Below are 20881 nucleotides of genomic sequence, written 5' to 3' on the forward strand. Positions count from 1 at the left end.
TTTCCCACTGCTGGGCTAAAGCCACCTCACCGTTAGAGGAGAAGGTTTGGAGCATATTCCACCACGCTGCTCGAATGCGGGTTGGTGGTATACACATGTGGCAGAATTTTGTTGAACTTAGACACATGCAGGTTTCCTCACGATATTTTCCTTCACCGCCGAGCACGAGATGAATTATAAACACAAATTAAGCACATGAAAATTCAGTGGTGCCTGCCTAGGTTTAAACCCGAAATCATCGGATAAGATGCAACCGTTCTAACCACTGGGCCATCTCGGCTTTATATGTATAGGCCATTTGTTGGTAAATATTTTACATATCTGTCAATTTCCCAAGGATAAGGGTATATAATACTCACCGGCAACCGAGTGCCGGAATACCCACTAAAAAACCAGCGATACCGTCTCCGTCCCTTCGAAGAGCGCCACGGGATCGCTTGTGTATACAACCGTGAAATTTATTGCGCATAAAAGCTCTAGCAACAATTCTCAAAAACTATTGAACTGATTTGCCCATGTACCAACCGTGCATGAACCGTTGCTTATAACTCCGCTGTCAAGATGTCGCTTGTTCTACTTGGCTCAGAACTACGGAGACACACTTCAGCGTTGCAGAACTATCGATACTATCGTTTTGATCAATACTATCGATAGTATCAATACTAGCTCTCTGTAAGCAATACTATTGGTAGCATCGATAATATTGGTACTATCGATAGTTTCGGTTAAAAGTAATGATTTTTGCAATACTATTGACAGTATTGCTCATGGGGAGATATCGATACTATCGATAGTATTGACACGTGACAATACTATCGATAGACTATCAATACTATCGCTAACACCTAACTATCGATAGTCTATCGATAATGGACATTGCAAGAGTCCGAACACAAAAGGGTATTTCATTTAAGTAGACGCGAAGCTTTATACAACCATATTTAATCTGACATTTAATTATTCTAATTTCGTTTAGATTTTTTGGGTATACATAAATTATTTAAAAATGGATTAATATACTTTGGAATTTTAACATTTCAGCAGTAGAACAAAAATCACGACATTATTATATACGAAATAAGACCTATTCTAGTTTGCATGTCTAAGGTTGATTGAACTTTTCCAACATGCTAAACCAGGTTATTTTTATTTCTCGTCCTATTTTAAGTAGACGTATTATATTAAAAGTTTATGTTGTATATGGTTTTGTAACAATAATATTAAACGATCAAAATGCCATAGAAAAATGTATTCAAACTAAACACGAATTTTATTTAAAAGATATTCTAGTTCTCGGTAAAGTACTTTATATTTTTAATCTATTCCAAATTCAAAATGTGTGCACAAAAAGTCAAATTTGTACTGTACTAGTAAAAATACGAAATTATCAACGATAGAAATATATATATCAAGACTATTTAAAGTAGAAACGATCAGGTGACAGTCTTGTCTTCTATGTGGCTATCCCATAGTTGCCAGTTTTTGCCTTGAAGAAAAGAGAAAATAATGTATCCCTTTCTTTGTAGAACTACGCAACACCTGCAACAAAACAGTTAAAACGAAAAAGCTCCAAGACACAAACACGAACGACGACAACGTCGAAACAACAGAGTTTCAAACGAAAATGTTCCCCGAATTCGAGAACTTCGGCAATGATATCAGCGAACTATTCGAGTGTTCCAACGCAACACCAATTCGCTGCAGAGGCGGAATTGGATACAAGTGCTGTTTCTGCACCGAAGAATACCCTGATTCAGCAGATCTTAAGAGGCATAACATGGAACAACACGATAACACAACAAAGAGCGGTCTAATTAAAGGAAAATATGTGTCATCCTATCTCGTGAAATTAGATATAACGGGACTCCTCTGCACGCTCTGTAAACAAGGCATGAATACGGTAGACGATCTCATCGATCACCTTATAACCGTCCACGGGAAGTCTTTACATAGAAATATAAAGAATTACATTCTACCATTTAAATTTGAAGGGGAAGAACTGAGATGTATCATTTGCTACAGCCTGTTCAATAGATTCAAAGTTCTCCAAGAGCACATGAGTACCCATTTCAGGAATTATATATGCAACGAATGCGACGCTGGATTCGTCACGAGGACGATACTCTTGAACCATATAAAATGTCACCAGACCGGCTTATTTAAGTGCGACCATTGCACGAAAACGTACAATACTATGAGGAAGAAGAGAGCGCACGAGCGGCTCGTGCACATTCATGGGAGTAAATTAAACAAATGCGGTTATTGCAACGAAAAATTTGATAGATATCAGAAGAGAGAGGAGCATTTGGTGAAAGTCCACGGCGTCCGGTCAGTGACCTTCAAGTGTCAGGCGTGCGATAAGATGTTCGTGTCACAGCGTGCGCTGCGCGATCACACGAAACGCGATCACTTGATGGAGAGACAGCACACGTGTACGGTTTGCGATATGAAGTTCTTCAGGCAGAGCGAAGTGACGAAACACATGGTCAAACATACTGGTGTTAGGAAGTTTCAATGTGAGGTTTGTTTGAAGTCCTACGGACGGCGTAACACGCTTCGCGAACACATGCGGATCCATACGAACGACAGACGATTTAAATGTGAACATTGTGGTCAAGCATTCGTGCAAAAGTGCAGCTGGCGTGGTCACATGCGTGCGAAACACGGAGAGCAAGTGTAATTTAAACAACATAGTCACATGGATATTTAGTGAAGGCTGCCTCGCAACACAACAAGAGGTTGTGGCGATCTCCCTACGTAAAAGATTTATAAGAGACCTAATTGTCCTCATCAATGGTCTTGGACTTGACCATTATCGGTGTTATGCTATCAACACTCAGCGCTCGTGTTCTTCACGTGGCAGACACTAAACAAATACGCAGGATTAATAAGTGTTTTTCAGGGTTGATATTTCGAACATTTGTATATTATAGACGATGTAATTCTTAGATGATGGAATTCATCACCCAGTTCATGTTAAGTCAACGATATACCAGATGTCTTTGAGTGTGTGCGAAAATTAAAAGCAAAGACAGCAAAAGAATACAAATTTGTTTATGTGTTAAGTTGATTTATTTAAAAAATAACTAATTTAACGTCTTCGTGAGTGATAATTCTATAGATATGCGTCAGAAATATTATTGGCAAAAGAATTTTAGCTTTAGGTTGATGGACGAAGTAAATAGATAACGATAACGTCCATACAAGAGTTTATTAAGATGAATTAAATATGTGTTTTAATAATGAAACAAGGCGCAATACCAACAGCTCGATGTATCTTCCAAAACTTCTCAATTTACTACCACAACGCTGAGATTTTTTGGCAGAACTCAATGAGTTTTAATGGTCCGACCTGGTCAAAGTCAAAAATCTTTATTCAATATAGAAGTGTTTACACTTGCTTATTGATTGTCAAAAATCTACCACCGGTTCGGAATTTAGCACCTCGGACCTGAGAAGAACCGGCCAAAGAAACTCAGCGGGATATATTTATAAATATATATATATAGGATATATTTATAAAATATATTTTTTTTTATCCATTTTCCATGTACAATGATAATTATATTTTAGTTATTTGAAACAGCATGGAGGCGATCATTTCATTCCCAAGGTGTGCAGTCAACTAAAAAGTCATTAGTGTTGTAATATCCTTTAGCATACAAACGTTCTTTAACGATTCTTTTGAATATTATAATTAATTTTGAACGTTTTCTGGGATCCTGATGTAAAAATCCTGGGATCCTGGTGTTAGGGTCTTTAACTTAAGCGAGTTAATTGACCATTGCGACGATAATATTCTTTAAAAAATTGATCTATGCGTATAAAAGTGAAATACCACTCACTGAGTAATTACGAAACCTCACAAACTATAACACTTAACTCGAAATTTGGCAGGTAGGTTCTTTATAGGGTGTAGATTTTACGAAACTCCACTTCTTAGGGGTACGTCTTGGGTAAAACGGGTTTTGGAAGTTTGTGTTTTGTAAATTTCGCTAGAGTAATGCCGCAGTTTCAGCTAGTTATAGTATAGTTTTACTCAATTCAAGGCTCCGGTTTGGCGGTCAAGAAAACTAAAGGCACATGTTACGCTCTTAGTTCCCACAAGGTTTGTGGCGCATTACTGATATGAAAAATAAATAATATCTCTTACAGTACTAATTTGAATGGGCAGTGGTGACCACTTTCCAGTATATTCGCAGTCTCAAGCTATGCTAAGGCCCTTGGGCACCCATGAATTTGGGGCCATTTTTCGTAGATATTTACTACCGTATGTACAAATAATTTGCTTATGGCCAGGCCTTAAGTATAGTTTCAAATAAACGGTGCGGTAATTTTCGTAAATTCGTAGGAATCTGATTGGTTGTACAATCTTATGGCTATAGTATATCTATTTCTATCATGAAGAGCGCGTCTATAGCTTTCTCCTTTTAATAATCGACTATCATCACCAGCCTTTTGATAAATATGTAAGTTATTTCTTCCAAATATGCCCATTTCGAAAATATACATAGCAGTCAACGTGAACACAAACGTGTGATAGGAATTGTTGGTTCTTCGGGGCCCTCTCAGAATGGGGGCCCTGGGCACGTTCCCCAAGTTCCCTGTGGTAAAGATTATAATGCCTATACAGGATGAATAATATGCAAATAATCTCTAATTTCTTGCAATAAAACAGGACTCTGAAATAGAAGTCCAATTCAGTATTAAGAATACTGAATTAAAAAAAATGTACTATATAATATAAATTAATTTAGAAATAATTATTTTATACTAAACATAACTAAATAATTGTTGTTGATATTAATGTTTTAAATTAAATGTTGTCGAATGAGATATGTTTATGGAAATAAAATTTTTATGTTATATTAAAAGTATTTCTTTGTAATTTTAAATAAAACTACAACGTGTCATGGATATATCCTTACAGAGAGGATGATTATGAAGGGCGACATAGGGGACATGGCCTCCCCCTCCAAAAGTCATATACGTCATATTAATATGAAATTGTTTTTTAGTAAACATTTATTTGTACAAAGTATTTATAATTTTTTCGTAAAATGGAAATCATATTTCGTCTATTTGTTTAGATGCCAGAAACTTGTTTAAGATTAAGAAAGATAATCACAGGTGTGACTCGAAGACCAAAAAACTGGAAGACTTATTTTAAAAATCGGTTTCGTTATGAACGTCGAAGGGCAATCACTGGAAGTGCTACCGAGCTCTTTGATTTGACAGGAAGGGTTATTCCTTCCTCTCAGATCATATAGATCGGTAGCAACATCTTCGAGAAGCAGGCTGAACGAAGAATTCGTTGGAGGCGGAGATTGGCGGCATTTGGCCACCTTCGTCTTCGTCGTCCTTCGTCACCTATGCCTAAACTATCCTATTGTTATAAAGACGTAATTTTTCACACAATATACCTATTATTGGTATTTAGGTCTGAATATATCGTGCTTATAACCAAATCGTATGCTAGTAGGTTTTGAAAAGCAGCATTGCAGCCGTATTTGGTATCTATCAAAGTGTAAATATGTAATTTAAAGCATGTGTCAAAATTACTAGAATTGGCGTGAAGACAGATTTAGGTTAAATGCTCATTAGGTATGAAACCAAGCGTGCATCTTTTTTATATCATCGATGACGTCACCCCAGTCATACTAGGCGGCACTACTCTGTGCAAGCCCGTCTGGGTAGGTACCACCCACTCATCAGACATTCTATCGCCAAACAGCAGTGCTCAGTATTGTTGTTTTCTGATTTGTGGGTAAGCCAGTCATCGACAAAGGCCATAATATCTTAGTTCATTTGTTAATTTAAGGAATTTTAAATATTTCTTACAGCAATTGTCTATGGGCGGTGATGACTACTTACCATCAGCTAGACTATTTGTTCGTCCACCAACATATATTATAAAATAAATATTTTAAAAATAGCAGGTAATACCTCGATTTACTATCCTAGAAGACTTGTTCCAGTATAATACAGTATATAACTACACCGTTACGAACGAAGACGAAGTAAAGTAGCCGCGTCAAATTTGTGCTTTGCGCAGCACGGGCACGCTTAGTCTACTCCAAAACTGACCATGAACAATTATACACGATACACGGTTGTAAATGGTTTTAAGATTTGTTTATTGAACACGTGTTACACCAATCAAGTTTAAATTGGGATGATAATTTGTTCTTAGACGTGTATAGTATAAAATAATGGATAAAATATCATGTCTTATAAAATCTTTAGTCTAATATAAACAGTCTTGAAATTTCAGTGTACCTTTATATTTGACTTAAGCCAAAATCAAAACACACCTTTCAAAAATATCAGCATCTGTTTTGTCGAGATTATTTTAATAAACATGTACAATAAAATATATCATTTATTTATAGGGCATCGAAACGAGAAATCAAAGCAAGATGACACTAAAAGAACAAAGATCGAAGCGGAAATCCGATGTGAAACCAAAAAGAAAACTGCTACAGCTGTTCTTCGAGATGAATTAAGGAAACACGGAGACAACATCGCCACAATACTCGTCCATACAAATGCTACTCCACTTCGTTGCCAAAACGATTTCGGCTACACGTGTAGTTTTTGTTCCGAAGCCTACACGAAACCCGCCGATCTCAAAGAACACACCCTAAGAACCCATGATGCAGAACAAAAGAGAAATTACATAAAAGGAAAACACGTTCGGAGTTATTTAGCCAAACTGGATATAACCGGTTTGAAATGTGTAATATGCAATAATAAAATCGAAAGTCTTGACGAAATGATGCTCCATTTAAAGGAACATGGAAAGGCGATCCATTTGGACATAAACAATCACATAATACCTTTCAAATTCGATGGGCAAGAATTAAAATGTACAACGTGCAAAATTGTTTTCAATAAATTCAAAATGTTACTCGAACATATGAATCGACATTCGAAGAACTATGTGTGCGACATATGTGGGTCGGGATACGTCAACCGTTCCACATTCAATCTCCACTATCAGAGTCACAATAGAGGATCGTTTGCCTGCAAACATTGCTCCAAAGTATTCGAAACTCAAATGAAAAAAAGGTCTCACGAACTTGCAGTCCACGTGCATCTGCAAAAGAAATCCAAGTGCGGTTATTGCGGCGAGAAATTCAGTACGAGAAGAAAGAAAGAGAAACACATATCGTCCGCCCATGGAGTCCACATACAGGGTGTGAAGTGCCAAATTTGTGGAAAAATATGTCCGACTCAAAGTGCCCTAACTATCCACACGAAAAGAGATCATTTACAAGAACGTAGATTCGCTTGTGATTCATGCGATATGAGATTTTTTGGAAGTCAAGAATTAAAACACCATATGTTGAAACACACTGGCGTTAGGGAATTTCAGTGTGACGTCTGCAAGAAGTCGTTTGGTAAGAAATGGACGCTCAGGGAACATATGCGCTTACACGCAGATGACAGGCGATATAAATGCCACTACTGTGCTATGTCGTTTATACAGAGATGTAGCTTAGTTGGACATTTGAAGTCGAAACATAATGGCATCTAAACCCTATACCAATCGAAGACGGATTAAAGTTAAACAAACCTTAGATTTACCATTCCATGTGATTTGATAATGGCTCGTCTGTATGATGCACTACGAACTGTTGATGGATAGATAAGGTTGGATGGATTTTGTACTGTTACGAATATATCATATTACTTAAAGGTATTAAAATTGTCTATGTCTAAATTGTCTTTGATTTGAGTACGTGTCTAATATTTGACAATTCGCCAAAAGGCTTTGTAAGAATAGAGTCTATGTCAGGGAACTCTGTAATAATGTGTAACAAAAACGCAGATAGTTTTTATAGAATTTAAATTGAATATTTTAAATTCTTGTTGCACAAATAATTAAAATTTATTTATATATATATATATATTCTTCACGCTTAATACAACAATACCTAGTAGAGTAATAAATTAAAAAAAAATCGCGCCGTCGCCTGTCATTGGGTTTACATTTTGGCGCGAAATATGAACGCTTCGGATATACTATTTCTGAGTCAAAGTAAATTTGTCGTTTTACTTGGTTTGTGTTTTTCATTATTATTTATTTAAAGTAGTTAATTGTTGATTGATATTATATTTATAAAGTCAGATAGTTATTAGTATATATTTTCAAAAAGTCAACATATACACGAATAGTTAATCTCTTAGAATAAAATTCAAAATATAATAAGTATGATTTTAATCTTTGCTCGCTTTGTGAATACATCTTTTATTTTATTGACTTTATCGTTGGTCTTGTTAGGTTATAAAACTGCAGATGCCGTGGTTCAAAACCTTGGTCAAGTCAATAAATGTCATAGGATTTGTTTTAGTTAGCGAGACAGCAGTGGTCTTGCGACTGAATTTTTTCGGTTAAATAAGGTTCGATTCCCGGCCGAGTCCATGTAGAAAAAGTTCATTAGTTTTCTATGCTGTCTTGGATTTTCCTTAACACAAGTGCTTTAGCTACTCACATAGGGATCAGAGTAATGTATGTAATGTAAAATTAAATATTATATTTATTTATTTAGTATCCTGTGTTTACGTGCAAATTTGTCCATTACTGGTCTGACAATGCTTGATACAGTTTCGTCTTAAATTCAAATTAAAATGGTACCTTCGTATACGGAGGAACTGCCCAAATAAAAAATTTAATTCTGTCTGAAATTTAAACGATAGAGGATTAATAAAAAAACATACGGAACCTCACAAAAATTTATTTATTTACACACACCGTACCTCATTATTATTGATAATATTTATCTTCACATTTATTTCAGGTTTAATTTAAACTGTAGTCCTTAAAATATGTTTATGGAATCAATAAAACCAGTAGAACTAAAGTATTTACGACAGTCAAGTTTAAGGTCACGCGTAGTCGAAAAATTCGCATTTATCTAGAAACGGATTGCATTAACGTTACTGTACAAAATTGGCACAAAATAAAGACTTAATTGAAGTTCTGATGAAGCTGTACACATTTTAAGATAACCCTGAAGGCATTCGTAACGCGAGGGTGTTGTGGGCTAAGAGGCCCTCTTAGCGAGTTTCGGACAAAAAAACAAAAAATATTATTCGATCAGCTAAAGGAGTCTACACACCAAAGCGGTTTAGACGGTGATTCGCACCTTGTAACTACTTAACTAGGTGTAAAACCTTGACAGTGACAAGACGTATGTAACTTCAAATAATTACTTTACTTTATACTAGTCATACAGCCTAGATAAAAGTAGTTTAGAATTTTGGCGAATGATTTTTTTAGTTCTAGTGTCGACAACTAAACAAGGCATCGATATCAGACATGTAACTTCAAATCACAGTACGGGTGCGAATGTTAGCTCAAATCGTCGACGTGATTCTTTTTTTAAAAATTCGCTGGGCTATTGCGTCATGATGGAAGGTTTTACTCCCTAACCGATGCGTTTTATAAAAAAAATGGACTAGACACACATGACAAGATCGTGTGTAGACAAGTCCAAAAATGTAGGGAAAAATTTTGATTGTATTGATAAAATTAGACGAAAGTTATCTTCTAAATTAGTACGACTTTGTTATCCCAAGTCTATCTTTGTTTAACCTGATCGCTTCATCCATAACAATTGTCGAGGGTCGTCTTATCCCATTCCTTGGCTCTAGGACAGATAATTTGCGGTAAATAAAGATCACCTTTTTTAGTAGCCTATTAGCAACTTCTAATCATCGTTTGGTACCATGTGCCCTTGTGATAAAGACGATACTGATCAGATACGCTCACAAAATAAAAGTTAGGTTTATCTTGCCTACCAGTGGTCCAGCCAAGAGAATACAATACAATGTTATAATCTAAAAATAGTTATTTGTATGTCCAATTTACGCTGTTACAAGAGTATATCAACTATTTATTTTTGTAGTCTATACTACTCGTGACCATCTTACAGACCTGGCGAACGCGTTTTCTCAGCAATAGGACTTTCAAATATAATTTTATGTGTTTGTTCATTTACTTTAATCGTTATACGAATGAATGGACTGGTTATTTGAATTGATAACGAAAACTAATTTTCAGTGACCCGCAGGAAAATTGACTTCGCTGCCAAAGTCATATTAAGTGTTCAAAATATTCATAAATTAATGATCTTCACGGAAGATCCAACAGAGTCCCTCTTAAAGCAAAATATGCCTTTTTTTAATAGTTCCTTACCATGGCAACTCTTATATTGCCACAAAAAGGTCGAATAGCTATCAAGCTATCGAACTTCAACGATAATTGACACCCAAATATATAATACAATTAAACTAGCTTCTAGGTAAACCGTTGACATAATCCGCGTGATGCGCCTTCATGTGCCCTTTCAGACTGCAATTTTGCACGAAGGCCTGTCCACACACGACGCAGACGAACCTTCGATCGTTATTATGAATCCTCATATGTTCCTTCAAAGTCTTCTTCCTAGCGTACGACTTCTTGCAGACTATGCACTCATACGTCCTTTCACCATTGTGTTTGATCATATGGGCTTTCAATTCTGCTATCGTGTGACATTTATAACTGCACAACGAACATTCTTTGTCCTTGACTTCCAAATGCCGCCTTTTCATATGCAACGAAAGCGCGTAGCGTCTCTTGAACACCGTATCGCAGACGTTACACCGATACCTTAGGGGCTGTTCCCCGTGAGCTTCGACCATATGCTGGTGACGATCGAAATAGTCCGTGAAACGTTCAGGGCACTTTGGACACTTATTTTTCTTCACCATTTTATGCACAGCATCCACATGACACTTATGTTTATACTGAGTATTGAACACTTTATTACAAATATCACACGGAAAAACACCCTTTATATGGGAATATTTTAGATGAACTTTGAGTCTGCTCTGTGTAACGTAGCCCGCACCGCACTGATCGCACACGAAGTTCCTGTAATGCACGTTCATGTGACGCTCTATGGCGCCGAATGTTTCGAAATTGAACCCACAAGTCTGGCACTCGTATTCGTTACCTTTAGTAAGCTTGAACGGTATTATTCTATCGCCGTATTCCGGGTGTAGTTTCTTCTTGTGGATCTTCGTTAGATGAGACTTCAGCTCGTTCAGATTCGGAAGACCTTGATCGCAAATAGTACACTTGATATCTGTGATGTGAACGTACACGACCAATCTCTCCATGATTGATTTACTTAGAATTTTTTTCATGTTTGATTTACATTTGTCGTTGTATTGGTGGTCGCGCAGTATTTCGAAGTTTTCGTAAATACGCCTGCAATAGAAGCAAGGGAAGCCGGATCTTCGTCTAGTCTTGAACGCTGTGAGGTTGGAGTGTTCTAGAATCGTCGATAAGTTCGTTATGTGTGCGAGTTTCTCCGTCATGTACACGTTTCGTATCCTGTGTTGTGTCGGATCTGTTACTAGATTTTTTATAGATTTAGGTGTGATTTTTTTACCTGAAATTTTATTTTCTTTAATTAATATTATGAAGTAAACCTACAGTTTCTGGTCAAACATTTGATGAAATTTAATTGGTCAATGAGAATTGATTACGCAATATCCGACCAATGAGCGTCAAGTTTCCATTTTTCACAAAAGTCTACTTGAATAAAGTATATTTTGATTTAATTTCTATTACCCTTCAACAACTCCAATTCCTTGACGAACTGTTTACATCTGTACTCCAACGTCGCTCTTGTTGGTAGCGGTGGTAGAGTGCCGGGGGGGAAGCGGGCTAGGAACTCCGCTTCACCATCGACTAAATCCTCATCAGCCGTCGAATGTGAGTCTGTCAATATTTCTAAAATAAAAAAAAATAATTCTCGGCGCACCAAATTGACATATTACAAAGCTCTTAATCAAAGTCAAAAATCTTTATTCAATATGGAAGTGATTAATCTTTTTTATTGATAGTCAAAAATCTACCACCGGTTCGGAATTTAACACCTCGGACAGGAGAAGAACCGGCGAAAGGAACTCAGCGGGATATATATATGTTTCAAATTTAATTTTCACAAATATAGTATACATATATATATCATATTTTCATGTACAAAATGATAAACATATTTTCGTTATTTGAAACAGCCTGGAGGCGATCATCTCATCTCCAAGTGTTGGAAGAAGTAAAACAACGCCTAATGGCTTAAATACTTTTTTGTTATCTCTTATCTTTTCCTCGTGTCTGTCAATATGTTATGTCACTTGCACTTGTTTCCAATAAACCGTTTTTAATGCTTATATTCTAAATCTTATTATTTCTACACCAAGGTGTAATTTCAACTTTATCTAAATACCTACGTTACTGAATTTAGTTATTTCTCTTAACCGGTTATTTTTGTCTCCTACCTATATCACTGATACGCAAATAAACAGACATTGTTTGAACTTTTGCTGAATGATCATTGGTCAGTCGCAAATCATGACGCGATATCCGATCAATGAGCGTTCAGAAACAAACTAAGTTACTTAAATTGGTTTTCGTCGACAGTTCAAAATTAGTCAAGAGAGTTAATTTAAGTGTAACAACTACGTGACAAGACTATACTAAGAACGTCTACACACATAGATACTCACATACAGAAACATATACACACACAGCCATACACTCACACATACGCGCTTCATTAATAAGTTAAAAAAAAGTTATTTCAAATATTTCTCTTCTATTTGGTTAGATATACGCATAAATTATACTTAATTTTGTAGCTGTGTATTTAGTTCAATAAATAAACAAGTGTTTAAAACACACACACACACACACACACACACCTAACCTGAACACAAATAATGTACACATATTTCACTACATAACAATAAACAAACAGTAATCACTTACCATCGTACTTGTCTAAATAATCTTCCTCGTCGACATTTCCCTCTGAATCGTTCTGTTCGCTCTTAACTTCAACCGCCTTCTCCTCTTTAACGTCAATGTCAATATGAGGTTCCCCCACTGAAAGTAAATTCGTGTGATGATACCGCGGCGGAACTCAATGGGATCAAACTCGCTAACTGAACCAAAAACTTGGTAGATATACCAATTTACGTAATAAATGTTGAAAAAGAGTAACTAGTGAGTTTCTTGCCGGTTTTTCACAGTAGAATCTGCATTCCGTATCGGTGGTAGCTTCACTCAATATAGTTTGTTAGTTGACGATTCGAAAGAGCTTGTAAAAGCCTACTTGAATAAAGTTTATTTCGATTTGATTTGTTCCTACCGTACTATCTATGATACGGTATCAAAAACTACCAAAATTTATCGATCTCGAAATTTTAACTAGGATTATTAGTAGTCATTTTTTTTAGATAAAGCAACATTGATAATAATTTGGCAACACTGGTATTATCTAAGTGAAATCCCCACGCCCTTTACGCAATTCATTCGTTGATGATCCTACCAAATAGAATTATATATTTTTTTCACTAAATTGAATTAAATATTAGCATATTTACTTTGCTAGTATAATAACACAACACACGTCTTAATGTTAATGTTCTGTTGGTTTTAATAATGTATTGCCTATTTCAATGGAAGCAGGAAAAAATATAAACAAACCATAGATTTACGTATTTCTTGCGACTTGCTAATAACTCGGCTATATTGTGCACTACTAAGAGTTTAGGATTAATATATATTTATTGATAATACAACACTATTACACTTAAATACTTATTTCCACTTTAATTTTACTTCCAAAGTTTCGTCGTTCGTCTTCAATAGTTACGTCGACGCTCAAAACGCCTTTTTTTCGCAAATCCATAGTGAATCTGAGCTACTTGGAAATTGCATGGAGTACGTAAATCTAAGATTTCTTTTTCAATAGGAATACTATATATACTTCTAATTTCTATGCTCAGTCCTGGAGTTTAGCTGCCACAAGAAACGCACTATTGACTCTTTTTACGCATAGCATGCAAATCTTTCCAGGCATAGCAGGATTAAGATGACCAGTGGAGATACTTGCCATCTTTCGAACAAAATAAACTGGATCCCAAGAGTATTTTTCTAATATACAACATTAACATTATATCCATCCAAAAATGAGTTGGTACCATGCCATGGTCAATGATAACATGTCCCTCTTGGTCAAATCAAAAAGCATACAGAAATCTGTGGGCGTCTTCGCCACTATTTGTAGGAAAGCAAGAAGACATTATAAACAATTATTGATAACTTACAGTTAACATGACTTACAGTTAACAAAGTACGTCTGCTTCTCGTCCAGTGCGTCTAATAGCTGTTGCTCAGCATTCACAACCATCATTCGGAAGCTAAACGCTTCTCTCAACTTCTGGATACATGGTAAACAGATCAAAGAGCTTCTGCCATTTGTACATAACTGAAAACGATGAGATGTCAAGTGATTATGACTTGAACGGACATTAAATTCACCCTTCTTACTTTATCAATACTATAAACTAAATTTAAAGCAGGTAAAACCGCAGTACTTATGACGTAATATTATATATGTAGTGTATTCTGGAGATATCCAGAATACACTGCATCTTCTAATACAATTTTTTATGTACATTGATTTAGTTGTTTTATCTCAAAGACATTACAACAAATGTTTCCTCATATAAAAATATAGATGAATTTTAATTATTCATAATGAGTATATAATATAATTAAGAACATAGATAAAATCAATTATAATATATGTTAGTTAGCATGTCATTGGATGAGTGGTGAAATAAACTCCGAACCTTCTTGGCAGGAGAGGTTCTTTGCCAATTAGTGGCATAATTACCGATTAAACAGTAAAAGCTCTCATACAAGTACATCTATAAAAAGATATTTAGTATTATTATGCTGTGGTTTTCTGTTATTGAATAAATACACACTTTAATTGTATTTTAGCGCCATTTTTGGTGTATTATTTGATGCAGATTCTTACATAAATAAAGTAATAATTTAAATCAAAAGCTCAAAGATTTATTAAAAGTATCAATAATTATTCGATACTAGTATTCATTGCTTTTAAATCTTTGCTTTTTAATATTGTAAACAAGAAAGTATATCTCGATTTATCCTGCTTTTACTCAAACAGGAGGAAGGAACCGTCATGAATATGTCGGCACAAAGATTTATCGGTCGGAGAAGAAACACGGTGTATAATTTAAAAAAAGAACGGGACCAACGACAAGCGCAATCTGTCTGTTTAAATTTATTACTTACATATAAATTAAAACATTCCTGAAATAAATCGAAGTACACTTCGCGTATACCATTGAAATTATATTCCTTCATGATATCTCTGTGATTACCATTGCAGAAACAAAACCTGCATTTACCAAAGCGTGTATTATTCAAATTATTTTCCATTGTTATTTCATTCGTCTTTTTTAATTTTAACATAAGCTTTTTTTTATTCTCCGATTGCTAATGTTTTCGTTTTGAGCTTCTGACACAGTACTATTTAGTGTTTTGACGTTGACGTCAAAAGTCTGACTTTGAAAGATCGATTGGTCTGTGGAGTTTAAAGGTAGGTGAAGTATCTACGTGTATAAAAAGTGTCCCTTAAAATAAGTGAAATTGAGATGACACAGAGGGTGGAATTTGTGAGAGACAAAAAGTCTGCCTCATAAAGGTGATATTTCTAAATTAATTTATAAATAGAATTTATAAATTCAAATAATTAACTGTTCGGTTAAATTCAGGTCAAGCTGACACTCTAGCTAGAATAGCGGCTTTCTGGAAATTTATTGAACTTGTATATCATCATTTCAGTGGACAGGTTTTGGGTGAAGATATGAGATATTTCTTTCTACTTCTACTCCCCAAACTCTGAACTATATATATTATAAACTCTACGCTGCACACACAGAATGAGCGAGGCAATGCCTAATAATACAAAAAATATATCCATATCACATTATTTCATTTTTATTTGTCTTTATTCCATATTAAAAGAAGGTATAAAGACTGCATTCCATGACAAATCACAAGATTTAATAATTGAATAATATAAAATATCTTCGAAATCTGTATTATCAGCATCAGCCAGTTACATGTACATAAATTATACTGTCCTCTAAACTAAATTATCATAACTATTTCTGATATATTCGATGATGAACATGTACATTTTAAGGTTAAAACCTCGTGAGTGAAATAAAACTAACTGATCATCACGTCATAATATATTTCATAAATATAAAACAATTTTTTTTTTCAAAAAATTAACGATTTCAATATATATAAATCACGGAACAAGGAGTTCCGGGTGATGAGTTTTTATATGACCTTTCAAACTACAATTCTGCACAAATGCTTGACCACACGACTTGCATGCATATCGCCTATCATTGTTATGAATTCGCATATGCTCTCTGAGCGTTTTTTTCCTTGCATATGATTTTTTGCATACCGTACATTCGAAGATTCTTTCGCCGTTGTGTTTTATCATATGGACTTTCAATTCGTTTTTAGTGAAACACGTGTACCAGCACAATTCGCACTGATAGTCTCTCTCTTCCAAGTGATCTCTTTTCATGTGCATGGACAACATATATTTACGGTCAAACGATTTTTCGCAAACATTACATTTATATTCTAATGGGGCAACACCGTGTACCTCTACCATATGTTTTTGCCGCCTAAAGTATTCCGTGAATCGCTCGTCGCATTTGGCACATTTGAAGCGTTTTATCATTTTATGGACCACGTCGATGTGATTTTTTAACTTCACGGGCGTTGAGTATACTTTTTTACACGTCTCACATGGGAAACTCCCCCCAATGTGTTGTTTCGAGTGTACCTTTAGACGGCATTTCGTTACATAACCGGTACCGCATTCTCTGCAAACGTAGTTCCTGAAATGTACGTTCATATGACGCTCTATCGAGCCGAACGTTTCAAAGTTGCACTTACAGACTTGGCATTCGAAAACACCTGGAGTTAATTTGAACGGAACGACGCGGTCGGGGAATTCTTGCATTTTCTTTTTGTGTTCTTTTATTAAATGTATTTTTAATTCGTTTAAATTTAGAACGGGTTCGTTGCAAATTGTACACTTAAGATCTGTGACGTCAACGTATACGACGAAATTTTCCGCGCCATATGATCTCAGAACCCGTTTCAATTCAGCTTTAGTGTGTTTCTTTTGATGTTCTCGCAATTTCGACAAATCGTCGAATATCATGCGACAGTAGAAACAACCATTTTGGTGCTTCGGTTTGAATGGTGTCACGTTAGAATTTTCTAGAATGACGCTCGCGTTGTAAATATAGGCGAGTTTCTCGGTTCTGTTGTTGTTTTTTATTTTACAAAACGTGTCTCTTATTGAATCTGTGTAGCTTTTGTTGTTGATTTTTACTGCAAATTACAAAAAAAAAATGCAAATAAGAAACATACTATTATTTAATAGAAACACCATCGATGACGAAGTTTTCTCTCCGGATGATAAGTTTGGCAAAGATCTGCCCACATCGGCGCCCCCAACATTAAATGATCCGCTAGCATTATGAAATATAATCTAATTTGTATTTTTTTCCGTCTTAAATCTTACAGTACCTTCTGCACTAAGACGTCTTTTTAGCACAAGCCGCTAATACTAATTCACGGCAATAACTTAGCGTGGAAGGGCGCTTTCGTGCGTGAATATATCTAACTTCTATGCAATAATTTGACAAGACAAAAAATTAACCATTGTTTTAACTAAACATAATTTACTTTAATGGTGAATGTGCCAATCACCAGGCACAAAAGATTATCCTGGTTCCCAAGGTTAGTTGCCTATTGGCGATGGTTGATATTTCTTACATCGCCAAGGTCAACGAGAGAAGTAACGAATGTCTTGCTCACAAAAAACTGCCTGCAAACTAAAGTCTGAAAACTGCCTCCAAGACTAAGAACATGGAAACATTAAAAGTACACGTAGATCTGATAGATAATAAACGTCTATCTGAATAGTAACGATGTGACGTTGATGTCATCCTGACCGATTACGACCACGGCGGCTATTATCAAGGAGAGAAGCCAACTACACAGGACATATTACAGGGCACAAGTGTGTGCGCTAACACAGGTGCACATCACTCTCATGAGTTCCGGCACAGGACCAACGGCTATTTGCGCACTGAGGCCCGAGTATCACTTCAAGCGGTTACTGAGACTTTTCTATCGAAGAACCTTTTTAAAAACTTTTTATCAGTTCGACCTGGGGTTTAAGCCCAGGTCGAAAGATCGGCAGCCAGATACATGGCCACTAGATAAACGAAGCGATCTAGGAATAACGATATATTATCAGATGTAAACAGGAGAATTATAGCAATAAACAAATGCTCCTTCATATTGCTAAGATATTTTCGGTCAAAGCTACAGAAGAATATGGTACTTAGGACCCGTCTGAGACCAACATTAACGAACAGTTTTTTGTTTACTTGTCAGTAGACTTACGCTTGACCACAATCATATCGGTTCGTAAGTACTGATAGTCTAAGTTGGAACGGGCTTGCCTATATAATATATATTTATGCCCATGATAGACAGAGGCTGGCAGAACAGACATTTACCCTGTACGTAAGAAATGACGAAGCAAAACGCTTCGTGCCAATGATTGGAATTTCGATGGCGTAAGTCGAGTCTGAGGAAGTCTGAGGACTGGGTTCGAATCAAATTGGACGAAACCCCTAGTGATCAACTTTGAGAGAAAAACAAATATGAGGCACGTAGAACCCGTGTTGGGCGAGCATTGGCGAATACGAGTTTGGAGAGAACTGTTTATACTGCAAAAATCCGGACAGACGATAAAAGTTTTAAAATAGCGATAAAACATCTTTGCTGAACATATCACGAGAATGGATGTAGCTAAAGTTCCTAAACGCCTACTAGCGAACTAGACGATTGTAAAATTGAGACAGGCACAAACTCAGATACTTGATTGACGTGCTTCATATAAAAAAAAAATAACAAATTACCTATATCTTCTTCCAAGCCATCAGTGTCCGAATTGGCTTCATTCTGCTCAATATCACTGCCTTCCGAATTGTCAAATTTCTCATTTTTTATTTCAACTAATTGTTCATTCTCTTCATTTTCAATCGGCTTTTGTAAGTCCTGTAATTGTACTAAAAAAAAGGTTACAAGTTAATAATAACGATCATTAATCATACAAAGCATCAGCTACATTAATGTGAACAAACAGCTTTGAGGTAGCACTTAATCCCCGACCCCCCCGCCACCCCTCTTAGAACCACCCATATGCCAGAATTGCCATGTAACAATTCTTATATTACAGGTAGAAGGGACATAACATCTTAATCCTAATTATTAGTGATGAGTTGATTGTAATTAGTGCATAGTATTATATGTAGGTGGATAACCAAATGGAGGGATGCTTTGGTTCCCCCCCAAAAGCATTGGAGTTCGTCCGTGACAAATCTGAGAAGTGAACTTGATAAATATTATTCTAATCAAGCTACTTAATCATCATTTTATTACCTTAAGCCAAATCAAAGTGTGTATTATCCTCAGTGGGGTTAAGCCCCATCCGAACAACAATCCTGGTGCTTATTATGTCAAGGTAAGGTCATTTGCTCACATGCCTTCTAGTTACAAAAATTTTTCTTCGGTTGACAATAAGGGCAGAATATAAAAAGCCTTATCTGAGATATAATTGCTTTGTTTAACATGACTTTTATGAAATATTCTCGTATATTTCTCATTAAATGTTTTAAATTGATTAATTAGTTTTATTGTGTAGATAGGCGGACTGACACATGAGCCACCTGATGGTGAGTGGTCACAACCATGGCACTGTTAGAAATATAAACTATTCTCTACTGGCACCAACAACCTTAACAACTAAAATGTTATGTCCCTTTTGACTGGAGTTGGTTAGTGAGCTAATTGGCAGTAGAATATCTGATGGATGCCTATGCAGACAGGCTTGCATGAAGCCATACTACCAATTATATAGAAATATATGAACATTATACCTATTGAATTGTCTCGGTTTAGATCATAACTAAGCAGATTCCGCTCAGCTTCAAGAACCATCTTTTTAAAACTACTTGCATCTCTTAGTCGGAGGATGCATGTCGTGCATATCAGTGTGCTTCTTCTGGAATTTGTTGAGAGCTGCAAATTTTTTATTTTATTGTTTCTAATTTTTAAACACTGCTGTATGAATGCATTATGCCTTGTTAACGAACTGTTAGAGAATAAGGCCTTTATGGTACAGTTATTTTTAAATGAGTAAAAGTAAAATAATTTGTACATAAACAGAAGATTATTTTCGGAAATATTAGTCAATAGACTATTTTTATAATTTTCTATTTTAAAATTATAATTCAAAAATATTGAAAATATATTAATTATATAAAAATTGAGAGAAGAAGGTAAAAGTGAGTCTCTCAAGAGTATATTCTTTCTTTTTCCACTACTTAAAGCCCGTACTTAGAAAACTCATTCGTTTTTTTAAAAATTTCACTCAAAAAATAATACTTACGAATAGATTGAAACAATCTAAAAATATATTAAAATAAACTTCGCGTGATCCGTTCCATTCGTATTCCAGCATCAGGTCTCTGTGCTCCCCCATAGTTAAACAGCATCGACATTCACCGTACTTTGTACTATCATCACTTTCATTCATAATTGTTTTTCTTATTAAAAAATAAATAAATAAAATCTACTAAATAATTGCAATTTTATATTAAGGAAATGTCACTTTTGACAAACTCGGGTTGGGAAATTTATCGATATAAGTATGTACTTTTGTTTGATATAGTGAGGTACCTGGCACTATCAAATATTTGGGATATCGTTATTCTGATTTATAAGTGTCACAAATTAGAATTATTAAGTGTAAGTGTACTTAAGGTGAATATATTTTTTCACTCATAATAGCGTATCAACTTCTAAACGCGCATATAAGTGCAT

At 35.5% G+C, this 20881-nt stretch overlaps 4 protein-coding genes across 5 annotated transcripts; 2 read left to right on the plus strand and 2 right to left on the minus strand.

Annotated features, from left to right (window-relative positions):
- The first annotated feature begins 1532 nt into the window (after window positions 1-1532).
- LOC125074839 (zinc finger protein 501-like) lies at window positions 1533-3350 on the plus strand. The gene has a single exon (XM_047686296.1). The coding sequence runs from the start codon at window positions 1625-1627 to the stop codon at window positions 2678-2680; it is 1056 nt and encodes a 351-aa protein (XP_047542252.1). The 5' UTR covers window positions 1533-1624; the 3' UTR covers window positions 2681-3350.
- Window positions 3351-6904: 3554 nt separating this feature from the next.
- On the plus strand, window positions 6905-7540 carry LOC125074547 (zinc finger protein 416-like). The gene has a single exon (XM_047685874.1). It carries the CDS (start codon window positions 6905-6907, stop codon window positions 7538-7540), a length of 636 nt encoding a protein of 211 aa, XP_047541830.1.
- Window positions 7541-9878: 2338 nt separating this feature from the next.
- On the minus strand, window positions 9879-15389 carry LOC125074825 (zinc finger protein draculin-like). Of its 2 annotated transcripts, none has more exons than XM_047686272.1 (5): window positions 15173-15389; window positions 14189-14333; window positions 12830-12946; window positions 11630-11779; window positions 9879-11447 (listed from the first exon to the last, which is right to left on the minus strand). In XM_047686272.1, exons 1-5 carry the CDS (start codon window positions 15350-15352, stop codon window positions 10300-10302), a joined length of 1740 nt encoding a protein of 579 aa, XP_047542228.1. In that variant the 5' UTR covers window positions 15353-15389; the 3' UTR covers window positions 9879-10299. The 2 variants fall into 2 exon arrangements, with proteins under 2 accessions (XP_047542228.1, XP_047542227.1); XM_047686271.1 differs by having other exon boundaries at window positions 11630-11791.
- An 810-nt stretch (window positions 15390-16199) lies between these two features.
- On the minus strand, window positions 16200-20654 carry LOC125074833 (zinc finger imprinted 3-like). Its single transcript, XM_047686288.1, has 4 exons — window positions 20448-20654; window positions 19936-20077; window positions 18916-19065; window positions 16200-17311 (listed from the first exon to the last, which is right to left on the minus strand). Exons 1-4 carry the CDS (start codon window positions 20592-20594, stop codon window positions 16200-16202), a joined length of 1551 nt encoding a protein of 516 aa, XP_047542244.1. The 5' UTR covers window positions 20595-20654.
- Window positions 20655-20881: the final 227 nt, after the last annotated feature.

Source organism: Vanessa atalanta, chromosome 28 (assembly GCF_905147765.1).
Source record: "Vanessa atalanta chromosome 28, ilVanAtal1.2, whole genome shotgun sequence".
Lineage (NCBI taxonomy): Eukaryota > Metazoa > Arthropoda > Insecta > Lepidoptera > Nymphalidae > Vanessa > Vanessa atalanta.